This window comes from Conger conger, chromosome 14 (assembly GCF_963514075.1).
Source record: "Conger conger chromosome 14, fConCon1.1, whole genome shotgun sequence".
In the NCBI taxonomy this organism is placed as follows: Eukaryota; Metazoa; Chordata; class Actinopteri; order Anguilliformes; family Congridae; genus Conger; species Conger conger.
This window is the reverse complement of record NC_083773.1, coordinates 4,096,601-4,122,828: the sequence shown is the minus strand read 5'-3', so window position 1 is coordinate 4,122,828 and position 26,228 is coordinate 4,096,601. Positions and strand designations below refer to the sequence as shown.

The following is a 26,228-nucleotide window of genomic DNA, read 5'->3' as shown; positions in this document are numbered from 1 at the left end:
CAGGGATCTCACACTCTGGTCCCGGCAGAGTAAAGTTTCTGTCGTCCCTTTAGGGTAAAGGATTCAAGCGCCTTGGAAACATTCACAGGGCAGAGAGCGATGCTAGGTTTCACACCTCCGACAGTATGTATTGAACAGGATGTACGAGGAGCACCTGATATTTCCCCACTCGGTATTTCGTGGACGTGCCGTGGAGGGTGGAATGTTCTCAAAGCGGCATCGGTGGTGGGGAAAAGTTAAAGGGATAGGTTGCATCCTCAGGGAACGTTCACCGGTCGGCTAAGATACCCACCAGGATTTATGTGATGATCTGGGGATTTGTCAGACTCAAGCCCTCCTGCCTTGAGTATATGTAGCTCACTCTCTGTTAGCCGTTAACTTTGTTAGCAATATAATATTATTGATTTAATGGGGAGCTGAGAATCACACCCTCACAGCTATTTAAAGCTACGTATAACACACTACTAATAGAACAGGTGTAATTAAACACATTGCACTGTGTTTGTTTGCAGAAATGCATTTCATGTTCAAATTCAAATCCAGCACTATCATTGGCCCAATGGACCTGGGTCTAAAAATGTGACCCATTTAAAGCAACTGGCTACAACTTAAAGGCCGCAACACAATTTCCATCCTTGTCACCATCGCCGAATCGTTCTCCAACCAGATGCGCAGTTCAATCCTGTTTCTGTACGTAATATTTTCACATAATATTTAGGATCTCTTGATGAATACGCCCTTTATTCAGGCCAGACTCCAGAAGACTGAGATCCCTGCCTTGAAGAATGGTGAATGCAGAGATATCTCATCGCCATGTCATTTTAAACCAATGTAGTAAACTTCTGCAGTTATTACGTCCGTCACTTTTCTTCTGTGCGTGTTTATACCACAGAAGAAGAATTAACGGAACGGGTAATGACCATGGGCTTGTGTGCTGTGTACCGCGGTAGATCGTCAATCGCTTTTGGGGGAGCGAGGAGTAACACAAGCAGGCACACTCTCGTCAAGCGTAAACAGCAAGCAGAGCCCCTTCCCTTTTAATTACAACCTTGAAGCTGTAAGTTTGTCAGCGTGGCCATTCAGATCACTCAGGCGTGACAAGTCTCGGACGGTAGCTCAAGGCTGACCTTGTAAGTTTTGACAGACCGCGTGTAATTTTAGATTTAGCCGTCGCGGCGCGAACTCGTATATTTCGGGACCCTCGCGCTTCCCGGGACAATGGACACAGATTAACCTAAAAATGATTACCTAGATCAATATTTTGTCATGGACAATATAAATAAATTTCAGAGCTTCTCCTGTCAACCAGGCGAGCTGCCAAGCAGGCAATGATTTTAACTTTTTTTATGTGACGGGCCACTGATGTTGGCTGCCCACAGTGCAGCGGGAGACCGGTGCTGTTGCCCTTAGGTCTGGCGTGAGATTAAAGGGGTCATAAAGGGTGTCCTTAAATGTATCCGGCATACACTGCGGCAGAAGTGCCGAAAGAGAAGCGGCATTCTGCAGTCACACCTAGCAGAAGCTCGCCATCACTCAACCAGACAGATGATGTATTCAAGAAGTAGGAGTAAAAAAAAAAAAAAAAACCTTGTTGAAAAGCATACTGTAATTAATTTATAGTGGTAACCATATTTCACTGCATGTTTGTGTTTGAACCCTGGGTTATGAAAGGCATGCTGTTGGCAGTATTCAGACAAATACACTTTCAAGATTTCCAGACGGAAAAACAAAGGGCTGGGTAAATAATTGCATTACCACTGCTGAATTGCAGCTGCCTCGCAAATCACAGACTGCAGTTCGGGGAAAACGACATGAAGGAGCTCTGTTAGGCTTGTGCGCGTCTATCTGAGAGAAAAACCGGGGTCTACCCAACATCGGCCGGTGAGGCTGCGGGTCTCTCCCGACGCTCCACGCAACAAGAAATGTGATAGGTCTGCTGAGCTAAAGTGCGTGGGCCCCAGCCAAGGGAACTAATCAAACTGCTGTTGTTCCTCCAGAGTGGAGCTGCACATATTGCCTCCTCTCTGAACTCCTGACCCGCGACAGAGTCTCCCTCACTAAATTCCCCCGGCAGCCTCAACACACCGATTGGCATCGGCAGTGCTATCAAAATGACAAACGCCGCTGTTGCCGGGCAGGTTTGCTGTTGCTGTCGCCAAAGCCCCTCCGCTTTATTTTAACCCTCTGAGCTAATGGGTGTTGTGGCTCAGGCAGTAAGAGCAGTCGCCTCATTGGCTCAGGCGGTGAGAGCGGTCGTCTCATTGGCTCAGGCGGTGAGAGCGGTCGTCTCATTGGCTCAGGCGGTAAGAGCGGTCGTCTCATTGGCTCAGGCGGTAAGAGCAGTTGTCTCATTGGCTCAGGCGGTAAGAGCAGTCATCTCATTGGCTCAGGCGGTAAGAGCAGTCATATCATTGGCTCAGGCGGTAAGAGCAGTCGTCTCATTGGCTCAGGCAGTAACAGCAGCCGCCTGGCAGTCGGAGGGTTGCCGGTTCGATCCCCCGCCCGGGATGTGTCGAAGTGTCCCTGAGCAAGACACCTAACCCCCAAAATGCTCCTGACGAGCTGGTCGGTGCCTTGCATGGCAGCCAATCGCCGTCGGGTGTGTGAGTGCGTGTATGAATGGGTGAATGGAGAAGCATCAATTGTACAGCGCTTTGGATAAAGGCGCTATGTAAAATGCCAGCCGTAATGACCAAGGCGCCGGCCAGGAGACCTTAACCGCGCTCTTACTGCAATCTCGCCGGTCCCGGCACCGCAGTCCGTAAAAAAACGGGACATTCCTGTGCTAATCTCTCGCCTCTCTGAACTCCGCCACACGTCCGTGCGCTCTGAAGAATGGCTGAGGTGCGTCTGATTCGTGATTAATTCTCGTGTCACAGGTTTCTCCCCCATCACGCTGATAGGCTCGGCTGGCTTTAAGGAGAGATTAGGAGAACAATCAATAGCGCTGAGTGAGGGGTGGGGGGCTCATGTTGCTCGCACCCCGCGCACGCGGACACTTATCACGCGCAACGCCGTTTATCAACATAATCCTCCCTAGCAGTTACCTATCTCTCAACCGTGCGCTGTGCCTTCCTTTAAAAAAAAAAAAAAAAAAAAAAAGCGCTCTCCGACGGGATTTCTTTCATCCACTTCCAGCCCTTTCTATTATCAAATGGAAACTCCATTACCCATAATTCACCCCCCTGCCAGGAAGGAGTATTTTGTCCTTGCATCGTGCACAGTACAGCATCTAGCTTCATTTCCTCCCATCTCTTTGACCGAAAGACGCGTACCAAGATTTTTATTTGATATACCTCGAGATGCATATATAATTTAGCCATCTTTACATCATCATTGAAAGGGTCTCTGCTATATTGTGCAGTTGATGGTGGCTCAGATTAGATAAACCCATTCACTGTATACTGTAGAACTTCATTGTCATTCATGAAAGGTGCCAATAGGAATGTAATCCATTAATATTGTAAGACAGGCATCGTGATGCTCAACCTGAATGAACAGGTAATGTCAATGGTCAAAGTCCTTGTGCTGATTTGTTATTTAAATCTCCTACCTGCAGGAACTCAGATCCCATGACTGCCAATCCCCATCCTAGTTTTTTTTTAATTAATTCAGTTTATAACATTATACTGTCTCATGATTGATGGGTTCTCTCATGAAGCAGATATCACTTCTTTTCAACATTCAGAGATTGAAACGAGGAGTGATAACGCAGGTAAATCACTGAAATGCTCAAAAGGTTCTGCATAGTTTATTGCGTGCTCTATGGTGCAAATTGACGGCATAGATAAAGAAACGGAATTCTCTTTATTACCATCTCCACTTTGAAGGCATACGATGCGTGATTGTAGCTTGGAAATATTATAAAATAATTGTGCTAAGGCATATCTATGATGCACTGCCTATCTCTGTGGCTGTGCATCTTTGCCACATGCACGGTCCTGGAGCTGTATTTGTTATTGTGAGATGTGCTTGGGACATGTCTGGGCCCTTTCCTGCGTGCGGAGGACTGGACTGCAGAGCCCATGGGGTGGGATCAGGTTTCTGCTGAGCGTTCGTAGCTGGCTAGCTACCGCAACGGCAGAGGTGAAGAAGCGAAATCATAATGAAGCAAAACCACAAGCCAGCGGCAATCCTTCAAAAACCAGAGTCAACCTTGGGATTGCTTTTCCTCGCTGGGGACAACTATAGAAAAATGGAGATATAAAGATAAAAAACAGTAAAAAAACTGGTGATTCTGAGGAGGAGACTCTTGGATTGTAAACAGAGGACCACAGCAAGGCAAAAAAATATTTTAAGTGCAATGTTCCTGCTTAGACAAAATATTTTCTATCAAGAAGTAGGCCCGTCTCAGATTTCAGACATTTATTTCACTGAGCAGTTTCATAGCTCTTGAATAAAAACAACCTCAGAGGGTACAATTATGGGAGATTGTCGTTGAAATTGTTGTGTCCTGCACATCCGACTGTGTGATTGCGGGAATAACCTTAAATGTTCTAATCTGAAATATGCCAACAGCACGGATGTCGAAAGAGAACAGAGAATGTATTTTTTTAAATGAGTGAATATCTCATTTTGTAGACCAGAGAATTACCACAAATTACCACAGAGCACGCCCGCACTCAACAAAACCCCGGATATGCGTATATTATCAATACTACATTTAGAGAAACTTTTCACCTACCTAATGACTTTCTCATGCAGTGTACTCAATTTACGTGTGCAATAGTTAGCAAGTATGCTTACTTCCAACAAGGCCCATCAGTCCCTTAGCCAGCATACATAGGCATGCTGATAATCAGCAACACCTAGCAACAGGCGTATTATGCATATTATAACTATGAACTATGGACTAATCCTCTGGACTCTGGCATTTTTTCACTTTGTATATTCATGTCAGTTGTGTATGTTTTTAATTAGATTACATTAAATTGCATGTCATTTGGCTGACTCCATTATCCAAAGTGACTTACAGTTGATTAGATTACGCATTGGAGCAATGCAGGGTTAAGAACCTTGCTCAAGGGCCCGACGGCTGTGCGGATCTTATTGGGGCTTACACCGGGGATCAAACCACCGACCTTGCGGATTCCGGTCATGCACCTTGACCGCTACGCCACGCCTAACTTAGGCAATAGGCAGCACCGTTTCACATTCTCCTCGGCCCTTAAAGAGGAAGGAAACAGAAGGAGGCGAGTGGAGCCTGACTCAACGGGGCCCGCCCCCAGCACCGCACTCCACCCCGCGCTGTAATAATGAGGGATCGTGCTCACCCTTCCCCTTGCTCGTCTGAGCATGGCGTCTGCGCGCGACGTGGTCGCGCTCCCTCCGAGCGCCCCGCTCTGACCTTGCGTTTTGCTGTGTCATTTAATACGCGGCCTCTGTAATGGAGTTTCAAAGCTGTTTACCAAAACTTGACCCTGATATGACAGATGCACTGAAGCCCAGCAGAGACAAACTTCTCCTACATGCCATAAAACAAACCCAGGCTGTCTCCTTTTTTTTTTTCCCTCAGCCGCCAAGTTTCGCTTTTTTTTGTCGGTAACCTGAATTTCAACCCTGCGGAGAGCGATCAAGACGAATGAGCAGTTCACAGACCGAATATGAAAACTTAAATACAGACGTCTCGATAATGTTTTATAACTTGCTTCTGAGAGGACTTGAGTTCAGGTAATAGTTCATTAAAATACTAAGATACTACTAATACGAAATCACACTTTTAAAAGTGAACAATGCATTAGTCAGGCTACGATGCATGAGTTAGGCTATCCTTTCAGGCACATCGTCGTTGAATCGTGTCACCCAATATCAGAACGAGCTCTGACCCTCGATGAGCCACCGGACTTAAGACATGAGAGCTTTCATTCTTTCTCAAGAGTCACACTGAAAATGGAATTTCTTCCATTGAGAAAACAGGGTGAAACTTTCACAGAATTTCCTCAGACAGTGCACGGCATTTCGGCGGTAGAGGAACGCGGGATTCGGGGCAGCCGGCTGAGTGAATTACCTGTATTTTGCTGGTGGAACTTTTCCTCGGTGATTTAAAATGTTGAAATAAAAAGGTCAAAGTCATTTTTAAGGCCCGACGTGACGTGTAGGCCTGTACTGGAGACTCCAGCCTTTAAAAGGTGAATGCTCTTTGCAGGAGGAACACATTTCACATCTCAGTGCGCGCGCCTGTCCAGTGTGTTAACCTCCGACTGTTCTGCAGAAACACCGTACCCTTTCTGCTTCACTCTCGTCCTCCTGTTTAACCCGTGTGTAGTCTTAACATTCTGCATACTCCCCTTGTCCTAAACGATCCACCTTCACTAAACCCCTCAAATAGAGCATTCATTCATTCATTCATTCATTCTCCTAACCCGCTTATCCTGAACAGGGTCGCAGGGGGGCTGGAGCCTATCCCAGAATACATTGGGCGAAAGGCAGGAATACACCCTGGACAGGTCGCCAGTCCATCGCAGGGCACACACACCATTCACTCACACACTCATACCCACGGGCAATTTAGACTCTCCAATCAGCCTGACCTGCATGTCTTTGGACTGTGGGAGGAAACCCACGCGAACACGGGGAGAACATGCAGACTGCAAACAGAGAGGCCCCAGCCAACGGGGATTTTAACCCAGGACCTCCTTGCTGTGAGGCGGCAGTGTTACCCTGCCCACTGTACCATCCATGCTGCCCCTAAAATAGAGCAGCTTAATTAAATTTTAAACCCCAAATCTATTTTGCATGAAGAAACAACCTGTCACTCTTCACAAACTTTGTCATCAAATTTCATAATCAAATTTCAAGTTGGAAAAAGATCATTAAGGGGGTTCTCTCTGCTGTTAAACATATAGTGGTGGGTCATTTTTGACCGTTAAGACAACACAAGGGTTAAGGGGAATTCACTCTGGCAATACAGCGTTTCTATTCTGCTGCATCATCAAAAACATGATCAACTACTGTGTCAAAATGGGAAGTACAGGCCCATTGTACCTGTCTGAACGAATGTGTCATATCCACTTCAGCCAAAGTGTCCCCTGTTTCTAGACTAGTTCTCTGACCTTTTCAGCACAACCGTACTGCCAGTGATGTCTGGCCTGTGACAACCTGTCTGGCCTCTAAGTACATATATAATTACATATTTCAGATCTAGAAGCACAACCAAAATGGGCATGATCTGGGTAAAACAGTTTGAGAACTGCCTGACGTATATTCATTATATTTATTCACAAAATGTCTTTCCAAAGTGTATTGTGATATTGTGAAGTCTGTCAGTTTTGCTTGATATAGCTGTTGCCACTAACCTGCCTCCGTCACATTGTCAGACTGTACAGTAGTTTGATCATTGTAGTGTTACAGTCCACAAGGATTCGGTTTCTGTGAACTGTGTTTTGTGACAATAATACCCTGAATCTATCTGTCTGTCACCTGGATAGTTTCAAAGAGAACGTTAAATAACACCTATGGTTTTCACTCCCCTATGAATAACACCTAACAAATGGTTTGAGAACACTGATATTAGCTGGTTGACGTACTGTATATCAAGTTTGCGTAAAGGTTTTAGTTGGATCCTATCGGTTTGGAAGCTAGCCGTACTCTGCGAGCAGTTGTCAGAGCCAGAAGCTATCAGATATTTATTGTCTACTTCCCCTTCCCGGGTTGAATGAAAAAGTAGGCGATTGCCGAAGGTGTCTCCATGGCGACACGCTTCGCCGTGCGTCCAGTTGAGTAATGAGAGTCGGGCGGTGAAGCAGCGGTTCTGTATTTAAGAGCAGCATTCCTTAACACAGAGCCGGTCACGTCAGAATAGATTTAACAGGGGCGCTGAGAGAATATGGGCCTCATTGTTGATTGCATTTACAGTGGTGCCACCCGTCATCTTACAGTTCACCAACCAAAATGGTAGATCACACATACTTGGGGGGGGGGGCATTAATAACCAGGAGATGAGGGAGGAGGGCATTTTCAAAAATGCTGCAATTTTCCTTCTTGGTAATTCCATAACTGGAGGGATTAATTATAGTTTTTTTTTTCCTTTTTGTATCTGCGCTGCCTGTCTCCGTCAATCTCCGTCAAAAAGTGCACAGTGACGCGCGTCAGGGCGACTCTTAATTGGTCAGTTAACATTAGTTGACAGATCAGTTTAATCGCATCGGCTGAAACGGAAAGGGGTCAGGACTGCGTAGGCCCACGTCTGGGCTCTGGGGCGTCCGTCCGCCGTGACGCTTGTTGACGGCTCGTCTTCACTCGGGGGGGCCTGACGTGTCTGCAGAACGGGCCATGCAGCATGTGGCTGTCAGGATGCGTTCGAACACCACGGCTGGACGGACGCAGGGTTTAACGCCAGCGAAAACGCGCTTACGATCGCGTTCGGTGACGTGAGATATCTCGGTATCGGATTACGCAGTGTGCATTCTTAAATTAATGCAGACCCGTTTTCTTTAACCCTCGTGTTGTCTGAAGGGTCCAAAATGCCCCGCCATGGTGTCTCGGTGGCGCAGCCTGTAGAGCACTGACCGCATGCTCATTGTGAGCCGCGACGTCAACGGTTCGAATCTGACCGTCTGACATTTGTCGCATGTCTTCCCCTCTCTCTCGCTCCAATTCTTCCTGTCTCTCTATACTATATACTGTCCAATAAAGCTGAAAAAGGCCTAAAAAATATCTTTAAAAAAAAAAATGGCCCGCCACAATGTTTAACAGCAGAGAAACTTGAAATTTGATGACAAATATTTGAGGGGTTGACAGGTTGTTTCTTCATGCAAAATCCAATTAAGCTCCTTTATTTTAGGGGTTTAGTGTAGGCGGGTCATTTTTTACCCTTAGGACAAGGGGAGTATAAAGAATGTTAAGACTACACAAGGGTTAATTATTATTTCTCATTCTGGCCGAGATGTATTTTTATACTGTCTTCATGTAAGGGCACAGGGCTTTTTTTTTCCAATTACATGTTAAGTGGTGCACTTTTGTACAGCAATGTTTTATTCACCAGTAGTCCTATGGGGTAACAGATCACGATTCCTAGTTGTACGTTCTGCTGCAGAGGAGCACAATTTTTGTGCTGAAAACAGGAAACGGTCCCGCAACACTACTGCGCTACCATGAGTCTGGCTGTCAACATCAGACCATCGTGATTCTGGCTGGTTCATTTATTTACTGGTTGGTTTCATGGTTTTCTGAGCATGCCAACGGTGCCGGAATGGGTGGTGCTACTGGTGGAATAGCTCCGCCTAGGAAAAGGTTACCGGTGCTGTCACAGCCTAAAACACCACCTAGAATTTCGTCCAAAAACACAAACTCGGAAATGTAACATGTAGCTGTCGCATCCTATTTCTGTGTTGATCATATAGTGTTGTGCACAGACTTTTTATTGGCGTTAAAGAGCTATTTAATGTAAATTCACAACGAAGGTTGAAAGGTTGGTTGGGAGAGAGAACGCACACAGTTTATCGTAGTCAGCTAGCAAGGTAACAATAAAAGTAATACAAATATAAATTCCTTATTCCTTTCTTGCAAACCAATATCATTTTGAAGACCTGTATGATGGCATGGGCACAAGTTTTTTTATAACAATGATCATTTGTGAATTTAAAGAGCTTTTCTCCAGCCGTTCAATGCAAAGCAGTCCCAAAACGTGGACATAAACGAGGTAAACGACGTAATGACATCACTCTGTGATGACGTTCATAGGGGCTTGGCCCACAAACACGCAGTCAGCACCAGTAAGATTTGGGTTGTTCCGGAGCCTGCTTATATGTGCCAGTGATGTATCCCTACTATTAGTGCCTTTAAGGTTATGCTACAGAGAGCCCTACAGGAAACATGTAATTGCTTTACCTGATGCTGACTCGATTATGCTTCTTTAAAATGCACTTGTAGCCTACTGCGTCTGTGTTTGACTTATGTTTTTTTTTAATTTTTTGTCATGTATATTGTATATGCCTTATTGTTTCTCATGTTGTAACTTTATGTGTGCCGTCTTGGCCAGGACTCCCTGGAAGAAGAGATCTTGTATCTCAATGGTGACATTTCCTGGTTAAATAAAGGACAAATAAAATAAAATAAATAAAATCAGAGGAACAGTTGTGTATTGCCGGGACACTGATACTGACAAACATTAATCATTTGAGTAAAATGTAGTGGGTGAAGAATGTTTAAGGACAGTATTAGAGTAGAGGTGTTCTCGTCAATGTGTCCAGTTCAACATTACCCTTCCTGGCTGTGTTGGTTAGGAAATGTATCATTTTTAGGATGTTCTTGTTCAGGTAGAGCCATTTGTTTCCTCTATGGTTTTCTTCTATGGTTCCCCGGGTAGCACAGCCCAAATTGAATCGGTTTTTGTGTTTTCTGCTTAAAATAAAAAACACATTTTTGTAACACAATCATGATTTACAGGAGTCTGTATGATGTGGTTAGCCCGGTGCAAACGTAGACACAGTTGCTAAAGCAACTGGATATTTTGGAGCTGTGCAGAGTCGATATTTTCAGCCTTATTTTGTTAGAACTTGAACTAGAATGTGTAGGTAGAATGGAATCAATATCAGTTGTATAGAGGTGTGAATTGGCGATTAGCACAAATGCTCAGTGTAGTGATATTTAGCAAACTGTCTTGCAATTATACATCGGCAGTGTCATAATTACCACAGTGATTGCGAAAAGACGCATCCACACAGAGACTACTGCAATTACAATATTCTATTATATATCATGAGAAAATAAATATTAATTACGTATTAGCTTTTTTATGTTAAAAAAGAAAAGGTATATCAGTAACTGGTACAGCACATCACTTGTGCTTTTGTACAGCCATTGAGGAACACTGCAGTAAAATAATCTCTGAAATGCTAAAGCAATGTCCAAAACATTGTTTGTATCCTATGATTATGTAGTATTTTACAACATAAAAGTTGAGTAAGAGCAATGTTCTTGCTGTCATTCAACAATTATGTTCTGCTTGAACAGCCATCCATGATAATATTTAATGTTGTCATAAATGCCTACATCACTTTTAAATGTACAGTATCTGTATATACAATGGAACAATTCTGCTTCTGTTCCGATACCAATGTGCAGTTCTCTGATACTGATGCATGAAATTGAAAAGTGAGTCTTGACATTTTGACAAAAGCGTTGAATCGGTTTTAATCAGTGAATTATAAAAGGTAATGTGGAAATGTGTCTATTGCCAGAAGTGGAACATCCAGGTTCAGAAAGAAAGTCCTCCCCAGCATTTTGTTCCAATCACCTAGATTTTCTAATCAGCGCGATTCTTCAGCCAGGAGGTAGAACTAATCAGTGAAAAAAAGCTGGCTGAATTCATGGGTGGAGGAAACACACGGCAGCACTTTTTCATTCTGACCCCTGGACTTGTTCACCTCGATTGTTATGTTGCCATTGTTATCTGTTCATATCGAATGTGTTCAGATGTTCCCGCTGTGGGCGGGCCTGTGTACTGACCGCTGCCCTGCCCCGTTCGCCATTCCAGGTGGGATCTGCATCGCCCAGTCCTTGAAAATTCCACACGACCACAAGCAGGCGGATTTCGACAAGATCATCCGACACCTACTGGACACCATCCACGCGAGGGCGGTGATCATCTTCGCCAGCGATGAAGACATTCGGTACGCCTGCCTCCATTTCCTGCAGAGGAATGTAGCTTTTTAAAAAACATTTTATTTCTCATAGCAATCACGGGTTTTACATAATGACGTTTTTTATTTAGTGATTTGTACTTGGGTGATGACTGTTTACACATTCATGTTTATTAATATATTTATATAACATACAGTATTTGATATTGGGGGATGATATTCTTAAATAGAAGGAAGCAATACATATTTTTTATTTTTTGTATTTTATTTCATGGAATGTATGAGCACTTAACAACCTAGCTGCGAATCCTGTAAATAATGCAATAGCCCATAGGCAAATTGTGATGAGAATATTCCGTTTTTCAGACAGTTTTCCTGTTCTTATGGTTGACATTGCTTTTCAGAGGAGTTCTCAATGCCACTAAAAGGGCCAATCAGGTGGGGCATTTCCTGTGGATTGGGTCAGACAGTTGGGGAGCCAAAAACAGCCCCATTCACCAGCTAGAGGATGCGGCAGTGGGAGCCATTACTATCCTTCCCAAAAGAGCCACCATAGAAGGTAAGGCTTTTATTATAACAAATAACTATCATGGTATTACTGCTGCTCAGAACAGACACCATAGAATGCAGGGTTTCTGTCATAGCAATGGTAGTAATCATGATTCTACTTCTGATACTACTACTGCCTAAAACAGCCACCATTGAAGGCAGGGCTTCTGTTATAACAATGATAATAATCATGATACTACCACTGCTTAGAACAGCCGCCATAGAAGGCATGGATTCTGTTATAACAATGATAATAATCATGATACTACTACTGCTTAGAACAGCCACCATAGAAGGTAAGGCTTACAAATAAAAATTCTGATATTACTACTGCCCGGAACAGACACCATAGAAGGCAGGGCTTCTGTTATAACAATGATAATAATCATGATACTACTACTGCCCAGAACAGCCATCATAGAAGGCATGGATTCTGTTATAACAATGATAATAATCATGATACTACTACTGCTTAGAACAGCCACCATAGAGAAGGCAGGGCTTCTGTTATAACAATGATCGTACTCATGATTCTACTAAGGCCAGAACAGCCACCATAGAAGGCAGTGCTTTGGTTATAACAATGATAATTATCATGCTACTATCACTATTACTTTTACTACTACCAGGGGCAAAATATATCCTCTATCTAACCTTCCTTTTTATGTCTGAATGCTTTATTGTGCTTAATCTCAGATTGGATGGGAACTTTAGGGAATGTAAAAATCGGAGGCCAATGGCTCCCTGGCCCCCCGTGGTCTGGTGCTAGTGACTACTACTACTACTGTAATAATAATAATTATAATAATAATAATAATAATAATAATAATCGGCCCCTTGCAGTTTTAGAAAGGACCCGCAGTAGGAGGCTGTGACTGTACCAGTTATACAGAAATGTTTTGTGATCGGAGCACAAACCTGGATCCTGTCTGTTGGGGTTTATGTTACAAGCTTAGTTCACGAACCAACTACACAAAGTTAGATCAAACAGCTCCTAGGCCCTTCTGTGTACACTCAATATAAGACTACATGATCTTGTGTATTTATATATTCTTTGTATCAGCTGTGTGTGTGTGTGTGCGTGTGTGTGTGTGTGTTGGATATGGCACCAGGAACTGAATCAGAGAAAAGATTAAAATGTATTTCAGGGTAGGTGGTTTTCAACAAGCCACTGCTCCTATGTGTTTTCATGGCCCATTGGAAATACGCATTTCAATCGACCATAAAGCAGCGCAGATCTCCAGCCTGGAGGAGCGCACTCATGGTCTCTACCCCCGAGCTGTGATAATGTGGCAGAATGGGTCTACAGGTGGCAGGTTAATAAGCAGACTCCTCATTGATATTCTCAGTGATGAATTTTTTTTTTTTTTGGCTGAAAATTTAATGAAACGGTGCTTTTGCGGGGTGCCGGGGGGGGGGGGGGGGGGGGAGGGGTGAAGGGCAGTGGGGGGAGGGGTGCAGCAGGCTCTGGATGTGGGGGGGGGGGGGCGGGGGGCTCTGGACGGAAGCGCTGTGACGAAAAGGCACCTGCTGTCAGGCCTGCTGTGCCACGGTCCCGTGCAAAGTCAATTAAATTTACAACACAAATCTCAGACCCCGCTCACTGGGGCTGGCTCCTTTCTCCGACTTCATTAATTTTCATGACTTGTCATGAGCGGCGAGTGACTTTGCATATTTTGATATTTAAGACACAGTGGGCTTGGAGCACGTTCAAACGGTCTACCGTCTCCATAATTAGCTGCTGCCTCTGCTGCCTTTTTTTTTGGGTTTCTTTTTTTGTTTTTATTGCCAGTGATGAAACCCCATTCCACAAATATAATTGCATGGCATGACATTATATTCTTGGTGAACTATTCTGAGCTGTTTCGAATGGACTTGCCTACAAAACAGATTTGTATTGTATTTCGGAGCATCTCGTATCCCATATTAAAATGAACAGCTTACTGCTGTTGTAATGAATAAATTTCGCTTGAAATATACAGTACCGGTATGTACCCACAAAGTTAGATTGGGGAGAATGAAAGGAAATAAAACTCAATAGAAACTCGTGGTAGCTACGTCGCTAGCCACCCAGGTTCCACAGAGCTACATTCTATGATAGCTGCAAACAGGTCACGTTGCAAATAGAGACTACATTTAGGGTTTGCCAAACTGGTTTTGACAACGTAACCAAACCACCAGTGCTAGTGATGAAGAAAACCCTATCTATAGAGAATAGCCTATATAACTTTGACATTGGTAAAACAATATCCATATCAAGACATGATATTTAATAACATAAGAAATAGAGCAAAATAAAGAAAAAGAAAATCCAAATTGTACGTTAAGAAGGGAGACCAAAAACTTAATTAAGAAAGGTCAGGCATCTTTCACTCGCAGCCATTTTAATCTGACTATTTATTTTCTGTTTTCCCAAGCGAGACAGAGACAGGGACCGTTGTTTTGAGTCGCGCTGAAAAGAAATAACAGGGGGTTATTGTTCGCCTGCCAGTGGCACAGGAAGAAGCGATGCTGCAGTCCCTTTCCTCCGTCTTTGCCCCAGGGTGAGGGGGGTATCCTCCCAGGAAGGCAGAATGGCGCCCTCAGCCAGACCTCCTTCCTTCACAGAATGCCTGTGGCTAAGACGCTGACCTTCTGCACAATACAAATAAATGCATGAATAAACTAATCAAAAACAAAAAGAGAAAAACTGAAATCCGGGGGGATCCGGGGCGGGTGAGAAGGAAAGGAACAGGGATCCTTCAGAAATGCCTGGGCATTTGGGTCTTTTCTCCTCTCTCCCAGTGAGACGTTTATTTGCGGTTGTGTGTCGGTGTGAAAGACGTCTAACAGGGCCTGTGTAGAGAGCGGTATCAGTGGTCTCCATACGGCTCTGGCCCCGTATCTCCTAAAGCGCATGTAGTCCAGCCCTGGGAGTGAACAAAAACAAACAAAGGCATTTATACCTGCTTTGTCCACTGGCATGTGTACCTTTGTGTCCAATAAGGGATACGTTTGTTGGTTCTCAGCTGTGTGTCTTTGTGTGTGTGCGTGTGTGTACACTTGCACACAAACCCACACACACACACACACACACACACACCCTTTTTTTTGCACATACTAGTCCCTGCTCTTTAACATCTGACTCATAGCTGCTAACAATCACTTGTGAGAAGCTAACTGGCATTCTCTGTGAATTTGACCACAGTACGAGCAGGAATTATCATTTACAAAACTACGGCAACCTTTGTCTACAAATTTGGATAATGTTGTTACTGTAGTATGATGGACAATCACATTGATTGAGAGACATTACTTATTGAACTTATTATTTTGTCCGATTTAAATACAACAAATACAAAAGAATTGACAAAGCACGCAACAGCTGCTAGACCGTGTACAGCAGTGGAGGCTGAGATCATTGGGGGGGGGGGGGATCAATGTAATGTAATGTAATGTAATGGGTGTCCATGTTGGATATGATGCTGGATCCTCAGTAGTTTGGACTTTAGGGGCTGAATGACTGGTTCTTATCATTATGCATTCTTATATTCTTATGTTCTCGTGTATTAATCAACAAAATCGCTCAGACTGCTTTTCAACAAACGACTACGATTAGCCTTTTCCGTTTCCCTGCGTAACAGGAATTATGGGATTTCTCAGGTCTGGCCTCACAAACTCTTGCTCTGCCCACTGTCAAGCTCATTTATTTATTTATTGACCTTTATTTATACAGGGTAAGTTGACTGATGCTCTTTTGCAGCAATGCCCTGTTAATGCCCCCCCAAGTAGCCTAACATCTTTGTATGGTGGGAGGAAACCGGAGCACCCGGAAGAAACCCATACAGAAATGGGGAAAACATGCAAACTCCACACAGACACGGGGAGAACATGCACACTCCACACAGACACGGGGAGAACATGTAAACTCCACACAGACACGGGGAAAACATGCAAACTCCATACAGACACGGGGAGAACATGCAACCTCCACACAGACAGGGGGAGAACATGCAAACTACACTCAGAAAGACCCAGGATTGAAACCCAGGACCTTGCTGTGAGGTGACAATGCTATCCCCCGTGCCGCCCGTTATTCAGAACAGAAGACATTGGTTTCAGTTGTAATGTTGGACTGTGTGAAACGGCTCTGGCTAATGATGTCCTCATTGTGTGATGCCCACCTTTGCTCTTTATGTAATGTCATTCAGTCTAATAAGCATGGCCAGTCTGAGCAGCCCCAAAGGTTAGCTGGATATAAGGACAGAGAAAGTTTAAGGCTATTGGTAGATTTATTTTCACTGTATTGCGCATCCTGGCCTAGTCTCACACTAATTCGATGACCAGTGACCGAATATTCTGACCAGTAAAATCGGCCTGCGTTCCAAAATCTGAACAACTGCCCTTAGCGATTGAAGTTCTGAGGCACTTGAACGTGTGCATATAAAAAGTTTTTTGTTACATCTTAAGCCTAACCATAATATCCGTTGTTAGTTATTTTTGCCATTTGCTCAAGGATTATGTGTACATACATTTACCTTATATCTATTATATTTCTCCTTGCAATTGCAGAATGTCATCTCAGGGTGGCGCTTATCCAGCATTCGGTATATATGAACCCACTTCCATGAACAATCGGTGCGGGATCATGTTGTTATTGTAACACCATATCCCCACACTGGGACCTGCAAGGTCGGTGGTTCTAATCCCGGTGTAGCCACAATAAGATCTGCACAGCCGTTGGGCCCTTAACCCTGCATTGCTCCGGGGGGAGGGTTGTCTCCTGCTCCAGCAGGCAGACCACTGCGATGGACAGGCTACCTTGCGCAGGGTTTCTGTGTGTCTTAGGAAGAGGAAGAGGAGGAGGAGGAGGAGGGGAGAAAGAGCCTGAGCAGGCTCAGTTAGGTCTTCTCACCCCCACACCTCCGTATTCATCTTCTAGTTCCTGTATGATATTCGGAATATTCCCTGACTCACCAGGCGCCAAAGTAAAAGTGGGAAATGAAAAGGTGGCCTTGCGTGGAAAGGCCCCTGCCATCACCGAGGCCCCGCTCTGTTCCAGCAGAACTCCTGTGTGTAAGAGTACCATCAGTCAGGACTGCTGACCGAAAGCCAGTCTCCTTTCTAAAAGTGTGCGCGCACGCGGGCATGCGTGAACCTCAGGGAAATAAAACCCAAAATGCTTTCTACTGAAGGACTCGTCACCTTAGAATGATGCATCGCTTCTTAAACAAATCTCATTTCTTTAATTACGTCATAAGATAGTAACTTTTACAAATGGCTGATAAATCACAGCTCTCACTGGATGGTGTTTTAAGTTTCAACTTAAAGGAATTAGTGTCCCTGCAGGCTGTCTTACAGAACATAGTTAAGTGAAGTTTACAGTGTGCCTTTATTGGCCCTTGATCATATATTAAATGTTCACTATCCCGGAAAAAAGGGATAATGTCACTATATTTACCCCTTGACAAGGGAATTGCTGATAGAACTCACAGATGAGAATCATGCAGTATAAACGGTAGCTCACACACAGATGGGCTGTACTGGTTGATTTTAGTAATTAGCAAGTTTGCAACAAAGTGGAGTGGTACTCACTTTGACTCAGTTCCTGAGCAGCTGGACTCGTTAGCGGGGATTACTCACCGGATACTAAATATATTGCTCCCGTAATAAGCAGGCACAGAGAGAGGGACCGTGGAGGTGATTTTGGGGTGAGGATCAGTCTATTGCAGCTTTTCAGGGAAAAATGTAATATTTAGTGTCGCGGTGGGAGGGGACCTGTCCGCCCCCGCGCCGGCAGATGGGAACAGTGATTGCCGTTCTCTCCGGTGACGGCCGACCCCCCCGTGGGGTAGACAGACCCTCGTTAAAACCTGGAGTCACTGGGAGGACACTTACTGTAACGTGTGCAATTTACAGAAACGCCAACTGGCTGGGAGCCGTGTGTGGCGTCACGGTCTGGACCCAACCCCCAGCTGCGAGGGGCAGTCGTGCAACACCTCTTCACCACTTATCATTATCGTTATGATGACAGCAATGCCTACACGCGCTTGCTTTAGTCATCGCACTCGTGTCCCTGTGTTCGATTTTGCACTTCATCGTACGTCGCTCTCCATAAGAGCGTCTGCTAAATGCCTGTAATGTAATGTAATGTAATGTAGTTAGATACCCGTACCCAGTATACAGTTCCAGTTTATGATTTTTTCACGTCTGAATAAAATTCAGACAAAAAATATTTAGACTAACAGACTTGATTCATGTTTTTTCAACCTTATTAACATTACAGCACTGCTGTGTCTGCCTTCAGGTTATAACACTAGATCTCGTACAATTTCATCACATTGCAGGCCATGGCTCTACAGAGAAAACTTTAAAATATTAAGTACCGACATCCTTTTTGGAGTAGAATTTCATCCCCTAACATGCACGGTTGGCAGATACTGTAGATGGAAGAAACTATAATAATCTGAAAGCCTTTTTTTATAAAAAGTGAAATTGTCAAACATTAAAATGTTTCATAATGATAATTTGTTGATCGTTATTTGAATATTTTGTTGCTATAGCGTCATGCTAACACCTCAACATAGACAAGATAAGAAGGTGAAAATACATTTTAAATGCCAGTTTTTATGCCATTGCTCACCAGCCAAACTTCATTCAGGGCGAATTGCTCATGGGCATTTGTAATTGCAGTTTGTAGTTTATGCAATTTCATTTCTCCTTTTCATGTGTGGTTTCAGATACAATCGGGTTCTTAGACCGGCCTCGAGGCAATCAAGCCCTGCTTTCTGTCTAGCTTATCTTCATTTTAATGAGGTTACCTCCAGTGGCAGAAATCGGACGATGTAGGCTTACATACTGTGAGTTTCATTCGACGGACAGAATGTAAAGCTTCCCTTGAAACTACGGACACATCCTACACTGTGTGGTTGCGGTAATTATCGGAGAAACGCACCCTTAGACAAGAACAGTTGTGGCATGAGTCAGTGCCGTTTAGCCCTTTGATTTGGATGAGCTGGGTTTTTTTTTTTTTAAAGCATTCACCAAAATACTGAATCACACCGAAGAGCTGATCTTTCACAGTTCTTTCATTCAGAGCAAGCAACAGGCAAACCGAACTGCCTTTGGGTTTATATCAGACGACAAGAACACAAGATGTGTGATATCCACAGAAAAGCCCCATTGATGCTTACTCTCCTCCGACGTGGTCATGTTCATGCGCATTTGCTAATTACGAGTGAGTGTGGTCACAGGCTCTCTGAAGTGCTAGCGGTGGAAAACATGCACTGTGTGTCACCTTCAGTGAAACGGGGCCCTGAAATACTTTTTAAAAAAAAGCCTACGAGCACACTGCTGAACTCACGGATGCTGCAGGGCACATCCCCTTGCTGAAAATACTCAACGGTGAAAACCTCCTCCCTGAATCACAGGGTTCTGCGGAAGTCTCAGTGGGAACTTAGAATAAACTCTAAACGTTACATCAAAGCTCAGAAGATGATAAAATTAGAAAATAATTTCCCCAGTCACACGCGAATGGGCTCGGAGAAAACACAGTTTCACACTGGTGCTTACGCATATGGGGCTATTACTGTCTCAAAAAATCATTAACGAGGAATTCCTCTGTAGAATTAACTTTTCCTCGTAGAAAAGCAGTACTCCTGATTAAAGCGAGCTCTCAGCCAGGTCTCTTCCCGTGGGGAGTGCGGAGATATAGCCCCAAACTACCGTGCATGTGGTGTCAGACAATACTAGTCACAGGTTGCCATTCCTACCGAATACAAACTGAATGTTCCTACTGATGGTACTACTTTGCCTGAAGACTAGAGAGGGTAATGTTACTCACTAGCAAGCTAGCCATTAAAGAAAGAAAATGTTCAGTTTATGTGTTCAGTTCAGTTTTCTGTCTCTACTAAAAAGAAAATGGCACTTCAGTGGGGCAAATTGCTTGGGTTCAACATAACTATTATTTAAATAACTCTGATTTATGCTGTTGGCTTATAGCAAGCTATTTCAGTCAAAATTAAGTGGAGGCAGCACAAAATGTGATCGAGGCAGCCACCTCTGAATCCTCTATGCATTAATAACCCTGCAATGAAATACTGAAAAAAAAAAATACATTACATTACATAACTGGCATTTGGCAGACGCTCTTATCCAGAGCAACGTACAGTTGATTAGACTAAGCAGGTAACAATCCTTCCCTGGAGCAATGCAGGGTTAAGGGCCTTGCTCAAGGGCCCAACGGCTGTGTGGATCTTATTGTGGCTACACCGGGGATCAAACCACTGACCTTCCAGTTCCCAGTCATGTACATTAACCACTACGCTACAGGCCACCCCTACAGTATACACTGAAATACAGTATATTGCTGACATACTTGTTACTTAACCAGCAGTACCTAGCTAGCTAATAGAAGTGTCTGTCAAACTGTGGTTCAAACTATATATGATAGAGTTCAGCACTATAATGACACTAGACCCATTTATAGTTCTGCTTTAAAATTGAATAGACTTCACCAACCAGCTTGTCAGGAGCATTTGGGGGTTAGGTGTCTTGCTCAGGGACACTTCGACACACCCAGGGAGAGGGATCGAACCGGCAATCCTCCCGACTGCCAGACGACTGCTCTTACCAGCTATTTATTTCTTGATTTTTGTGACAATAATAACCCTACTGTATACTTATGCCTTAAACTACTGATCCCTTTTCCCTGTTGGTACAGCACCTGGGTTGTTTTATTTATTTATTTATTTATGTATTTATTTAGATTTAGAGTGATCGCTGGAGATCTTGACATTTAAGACGGCACACTTTAATTGAGATCATACAGGGTATGAAGTGTCTCCTTTCAGCATCACCCACAAGCTTTTTTTCATCCGCGCGGTTTATGTTTAATTCCGCTATTAAGATCTCGGCTGGAGTCGGCACTTTAGTGCTGACCTCCGGCTGTGTCTGTTTGTTTGGCTACTTGTTGTGTTTTAGTTTCAGATGGCTGTCTGCAGCAGGGGTTCTCTGACTGGCTTTGGGACGTGTACGCATGAATCCGAATGAGCAAATCACTGCACATAATGTCTCGAATGCTTTTAGTGAAAATTTCTTAGGGCTATTATAATTGAGAAAGATAGACAATAACCGCCATGGCTGGTGTGCTTCCCATTGTACATAATAAGTATTTTATCTCATAACAAACATATTCATTGTGAATTCACAGATCCGTGAGTCTCTCGGTGTGATTTAGCTTGGGGAGTTTTAGATTTTGCGATTTGCATTATTTTGTCACCTAAGTCTACACTTCTCCAGTAAAGTGGGTAATTAGGGGAACTGAAGACAAATCCCTGTCACCAAGCACAATACAGGAGAGTTAGATCTAAAGGGTGATATTACAGTGCATATGTAAAAGGCCAATGCGCATATTGTGGACAATACCCAGTTACGAGCACAAAAGTAATTTTACACTACATAAATGTCAGCATAAAAGGGAATATACACTCATCGAGCACTTTATTATCAACATTTGTACTTTATTACACCTACTTATTCATGTGATTATCTAATCAGCCAATTGTGTGGCACACTAGTCTCTAGAGTATATTGTGGACAATACCCAGTTATGAGCAGAAAACCCATTTTACCCTACATACATGTAAGCATAAAAAGGGAATACATATATTATTTCAGGTTAAATCAACAGTTACAGTAAATCAAACCATTTGACTTGACAACTGCTTTGCTGTAAATCCCAGAGCTCACAGCCATTTCTCTCCTTGGGGGAAATTATTGCAGGCATACCATATATTAAACACAATGTTTTAAGAGCAATGTTTGCATTTTCTGAAAGCGTCAAAAGACTAAATTAAATTGATCAGCCCGAACGCTAACATCAGCCTGCTCTCCATCAAGGTATCAGCACAGACCTCTGACAACATGCTACAGCCATGTACAATGTCTACTCTAAGTCAAACAGTACGTGTCACCACTGGGCAGATTGTTCAAGATTCAAATCTCTCAAAGAATTAATAATCTTAGAGTAGTGCACTGTAAAGCATACAGTATGTATGTATATGGGCTTATACATAATTATTAGCCTTTGTTCAAAAGTCATCAACCAATCAAGGCTAACTAATGTGCATACAGTGTCATCCACAAATCACTTTGATTATCTCTGTACATTTTATAATGTTGTACGTACAATTGATGTTGTCAAAGAACTGTGCTGATACCTTGATGGATCAATTTAATTTCCTGTCATTTGAGGCTTTCAGCAAATCCAAACATTTCACTGAAACAGTTTTTTGTGATTAATATCCTCGTTTTAACACTGGGAGGTTCGATTAATACTCGACAGGTCATTATAATTATGCATTAAAAATAAAACCCTTGGCTGAGAACTTGGCTTAAAGAATATCCGGCCCACTAGCTGTTTTACTGTAACTGTACCGATTTCTACTACGTGTCCAAAGGTTGTTTTCAAAACTAGCTCACATGCATAAAGATGCATGTTTTAAAAGTATATAAGCTAGCGTCATTCGTTTCCATTTCAACGATCATTCTGCTTTCTGATATGCATTTCTTCAGTCAAATCTTGAGGAGATGCCAACTGTCTGCCATCAACACTGTATTTGCTAATTAAGTTACCTTTCCTTGTGAGATTGTTCTCTCTTGTGTAATGTTAATGAGAAATATCCCATATCAGCCAGTCACCTAGCTAGCAAGGTATAACTACTTTTAAGAGCCTAACTATAGGCTAGCTAGCAAGTTAACTAACATTGTCATTGCCATTTTATCGTGCAGCTAGGAGCTAGCTGGCTAGCCTAGTGAACTCACTTTGTTGGTGTTTATGACTAGCCTAATAAACTAACATAGCTAGCGATTGAGCTGAACGTTTTCCGTTTATCTATGCCAACGGCCTGTGGCTTTACTGTATCCGGCACTTTCTCACAAACTGAGTGCTGGCTTCCAACTTCGACAGTCAGTGAGACTGGTTGCTGTCATCTTAGCGACGACCTGTACCCGATAATGTTGCTGAACATAAGGGTTATTTTTTCAATTACGTTCAGACACGGTCTGAACATTGAGTTAGCATTGAGTTTCGCCATGTTAAGTCTATGTACAATTCATTGTCGAAATGTGACATCTTTGAGGTGTAATTAATCAAATATACTGTCATGAAATTAGAAATGGGAACAAGCACCAATACCAAAATCGGTAGTTAGCGAGCCCGTTGCTATTGTAGTAGACCTGAGTAATGGCACCGGCATTGGTTTTGAAAACGGGTGAGATATTGAGGTTAAGAATTTGCTGTTTTGAATACAAGTGCCAGCCAATGCCAACGTTACCACACTCACTATAATCTTGTATGTGGTAATATTAAACTGCACGCATTTTATTTTTTTGTATATGCATTGCATTATATTCCATTCCGGTTCTCCCCCTTGCAACCCAAGCAATTACGGGAAATAAACCATATAAGCCAATGAGTATAGATACAGTATATTATAGACAAATGCAATTGCATTGCTCATCTTTGGGAGGACTGCTTTGCCTAATAAATATCAAACATGAACCATGTGGAAACCAAGCTTTGTTTAATAGAACTTTATCACCAGACTATTTAAGAGGCACCGATGCAATTCACTAGTTTCATTGTGTTAATAAGCATAAAAAGGACTTGCTTACAATCATGCCAGTTTGTGTGAATGTTCTCATTTTTGTATTTTTCAATTTTTTATTAACACATTAGAAAATTAATTTGCCAGCAGTCTGCATGAGCAGTTTTGCACATATTTTAAGTTTTAAATGTTTACACTATGCTTATTACTATGAGCTTCAGGAACTGTATGCTTTACTTGTTATCGTCAAATTTGCTTCATTAAAAGATCAGTACAAATTTTGTAATTATGCTGAAGCAGATTGTGTCCATTTCTGTTTAGAGTTTGAACAAAAATGCTTGCTTTGCGGTATAAATACAGATTTAGAACATAGATTGTATTGGAAGGTTTTACAAGCAGAAGCACAGATTAGGACTATGATTGCAGACAAATACAGTCAGTCAGGTTATGGTTATCTACCAAGTCTCAGTGCCAGAATGCAGCTGTCTCATGCCTTAATTACCACTCTAGCTGATTTTATACACAATTATGGGGGGGGGGGCAAACAGTGTATGGAAAAGAAGCTTTCATAACAGCGTGAGAAATAAATTGTAGGGTGTATCGATTGACTGTGTTCGTTCATTTCCTCCGTACGCTGTGCTTGAGACGACGCAGACTTGGCTCATAATATCCTGACGGATGAATCGCCGTCTGTCAGGTGGAACATCTCACACCACGCTCCAGCGTGCTCACATTGTGCGCGGCTAAGCACTAAGTCAATCAATTATTATCACTTCATCAATGACATCACACGTTTTCCTTGTCTCTTTGCAAATGCAAATAATCGAAATCTGGGGCGGCAATTCAGTCCAATAATGTTTCTTTGCTTGGCCCAGTAATGGTTCTTTGCTTGGCCCAGTAATGTGACTGACACAGTCTTTGTAGCCTCAGCCCTGGAAGGGAATGGAGAATTCTGCCCACAGAGGTTCCACTCGATTGAAGAAAAAATACTTTTGAAAAGAAAAATAGGTCAAATTTATCCGTGTCAAGAATGATATTTCGTTGTGTCCTCTGCATTGAGTTATTCATTCAAATTCTCCATCCAATTTATCTTATAGTTTCCCCTCTTCACAAACGCATATGCATTCATATATTACAAACAACAAACTGATAACAGTACTTATTTGAAGACAGCTTGAAATGACATAGGAATATGATTTTGAGGGATAATACTAATTTAAATTATAGTATGTGCTCCAAAGCTTTCTTCCAGCAGGGTACACATAGCTCAGTGTTACACAGACAGGCAGGAGAGAGCAATATTAAGGTTTTAAGTCATCGCCCACTGAAACTATGGCTAATTTGTTAAAATGTACAGTACATGCTAGACACATTTAAATGTTTTTCTTATGGCAAAAACTACGTGTTCAGCAGAAAGGTAACCTTGTGTGTCCTTTGGTATATTACAAAGTTGCAGTCATGTTTTTACAACTTTACTGCCTGAAGGAGTGTTAAAAATAGGAATCACTTTGGGGGTTGTAGTGAAATTGGGGCTCATAGGTATTCTTTTTTCAAAGTTGGTGGTCATAGGTTTTTTAAAAACTTTTCCAACTTTTTCCAATTTTCCAGCTATGCTGCATTAATTACATGCTGTAGGGCCAGGCACTCCCTGCCAATCGAATACTAGTATGGCACTCATGATTGAATTCAAAAGGCCATTAAACCAGTTCATGTGGGTCATGCAATGCAATCTCTGAGTAACTAAATGCTTCTATGTGTTTGCATAATCTACCTGGTTTGTTCCATTGAATGTAGTTTGCTGATTATAGGGGAAATTACTCAGGCTCTCTGGCTGACTGCTGTTGCTGGTGTTGTAAATGCATGCCACTACAGTGCATCACTTAAAGCCATTTGTGGGCTCTTACTGGGCAAGCAGTTTACTGCAGTTTATTATATATTTAAGTACCAAGAAAATGAATTGACACAATTATGGAAAAAACGGTATGCATTGTCTGTGTCCAGAACACCAAGCTGTGAGTGTCACTTAGTGGCAGAATTCTCTCAGAGGAGGTCAAGTTCTGTAAGGCCTGTGTCCCCATTTCTGGGTTATGTATGAAAATTGAGTCCCAGTGTTGTTAGAGGGTGGCCTGTTGTATTGAAACCTGTCCGTGAGATTGAGTGTCCCCTCTATGGAGCTAATTAAGGTGCTAAATCTTGCATTTTTCTCCCCATAGCTGACATTTTATCTCAATTAACCTTTGAAATATGCATGCAGAGCTGGTCTGAAGCTTTATTTCAGTTTCAAAGTTGCAGTTTTCTTCTGAATTGCAGCTGTTCGAATGCGGGTTAAGACATCGATACGGCAAAAAATGAACTCTTCCTCTGGATTGATCTGGCTTTGATTCACGTGTCCCATGTTGTGTATTGTGCAGCCCTAAAAATAACCCGGTAATAAAACGCAAGATGCCCTATAATCATCCCTGTAAATAATTGCGATCTAAATCATTTCAAATATTTGCTTATTTAAGCA

The 26,228-nt window shown here is 42.8% G+C and overlaps 1 protein-coding gene across 2 annotated transcripts in view; it reads left to right on the top strand.

Annotated features, from left to right (window-relative positions):
* Positions 1-26,228, top strand: part of LOC133109737 (metabotropic glutamate receptor 7) — a 212,547-nt gene that overhangs the window by 99,446 nt on the left and 86,873 nt on the right. For both annotated transcript variants that reach the window (XM_061219273.1, XM_061219274.1), the window contains exons 3-4: positions 11,477-11,612; positions 11,987-12,141. In XM_061219273.1, the coding sequence (XP_061075257.1) occupies positions 11,477-11,612; positions 11,987-12,141 (291 nt within the window). The remainder of the gene's footprint in view (positions 1-11,476; positions 11,613-11,986; positions 12,142-26,228) is intronic.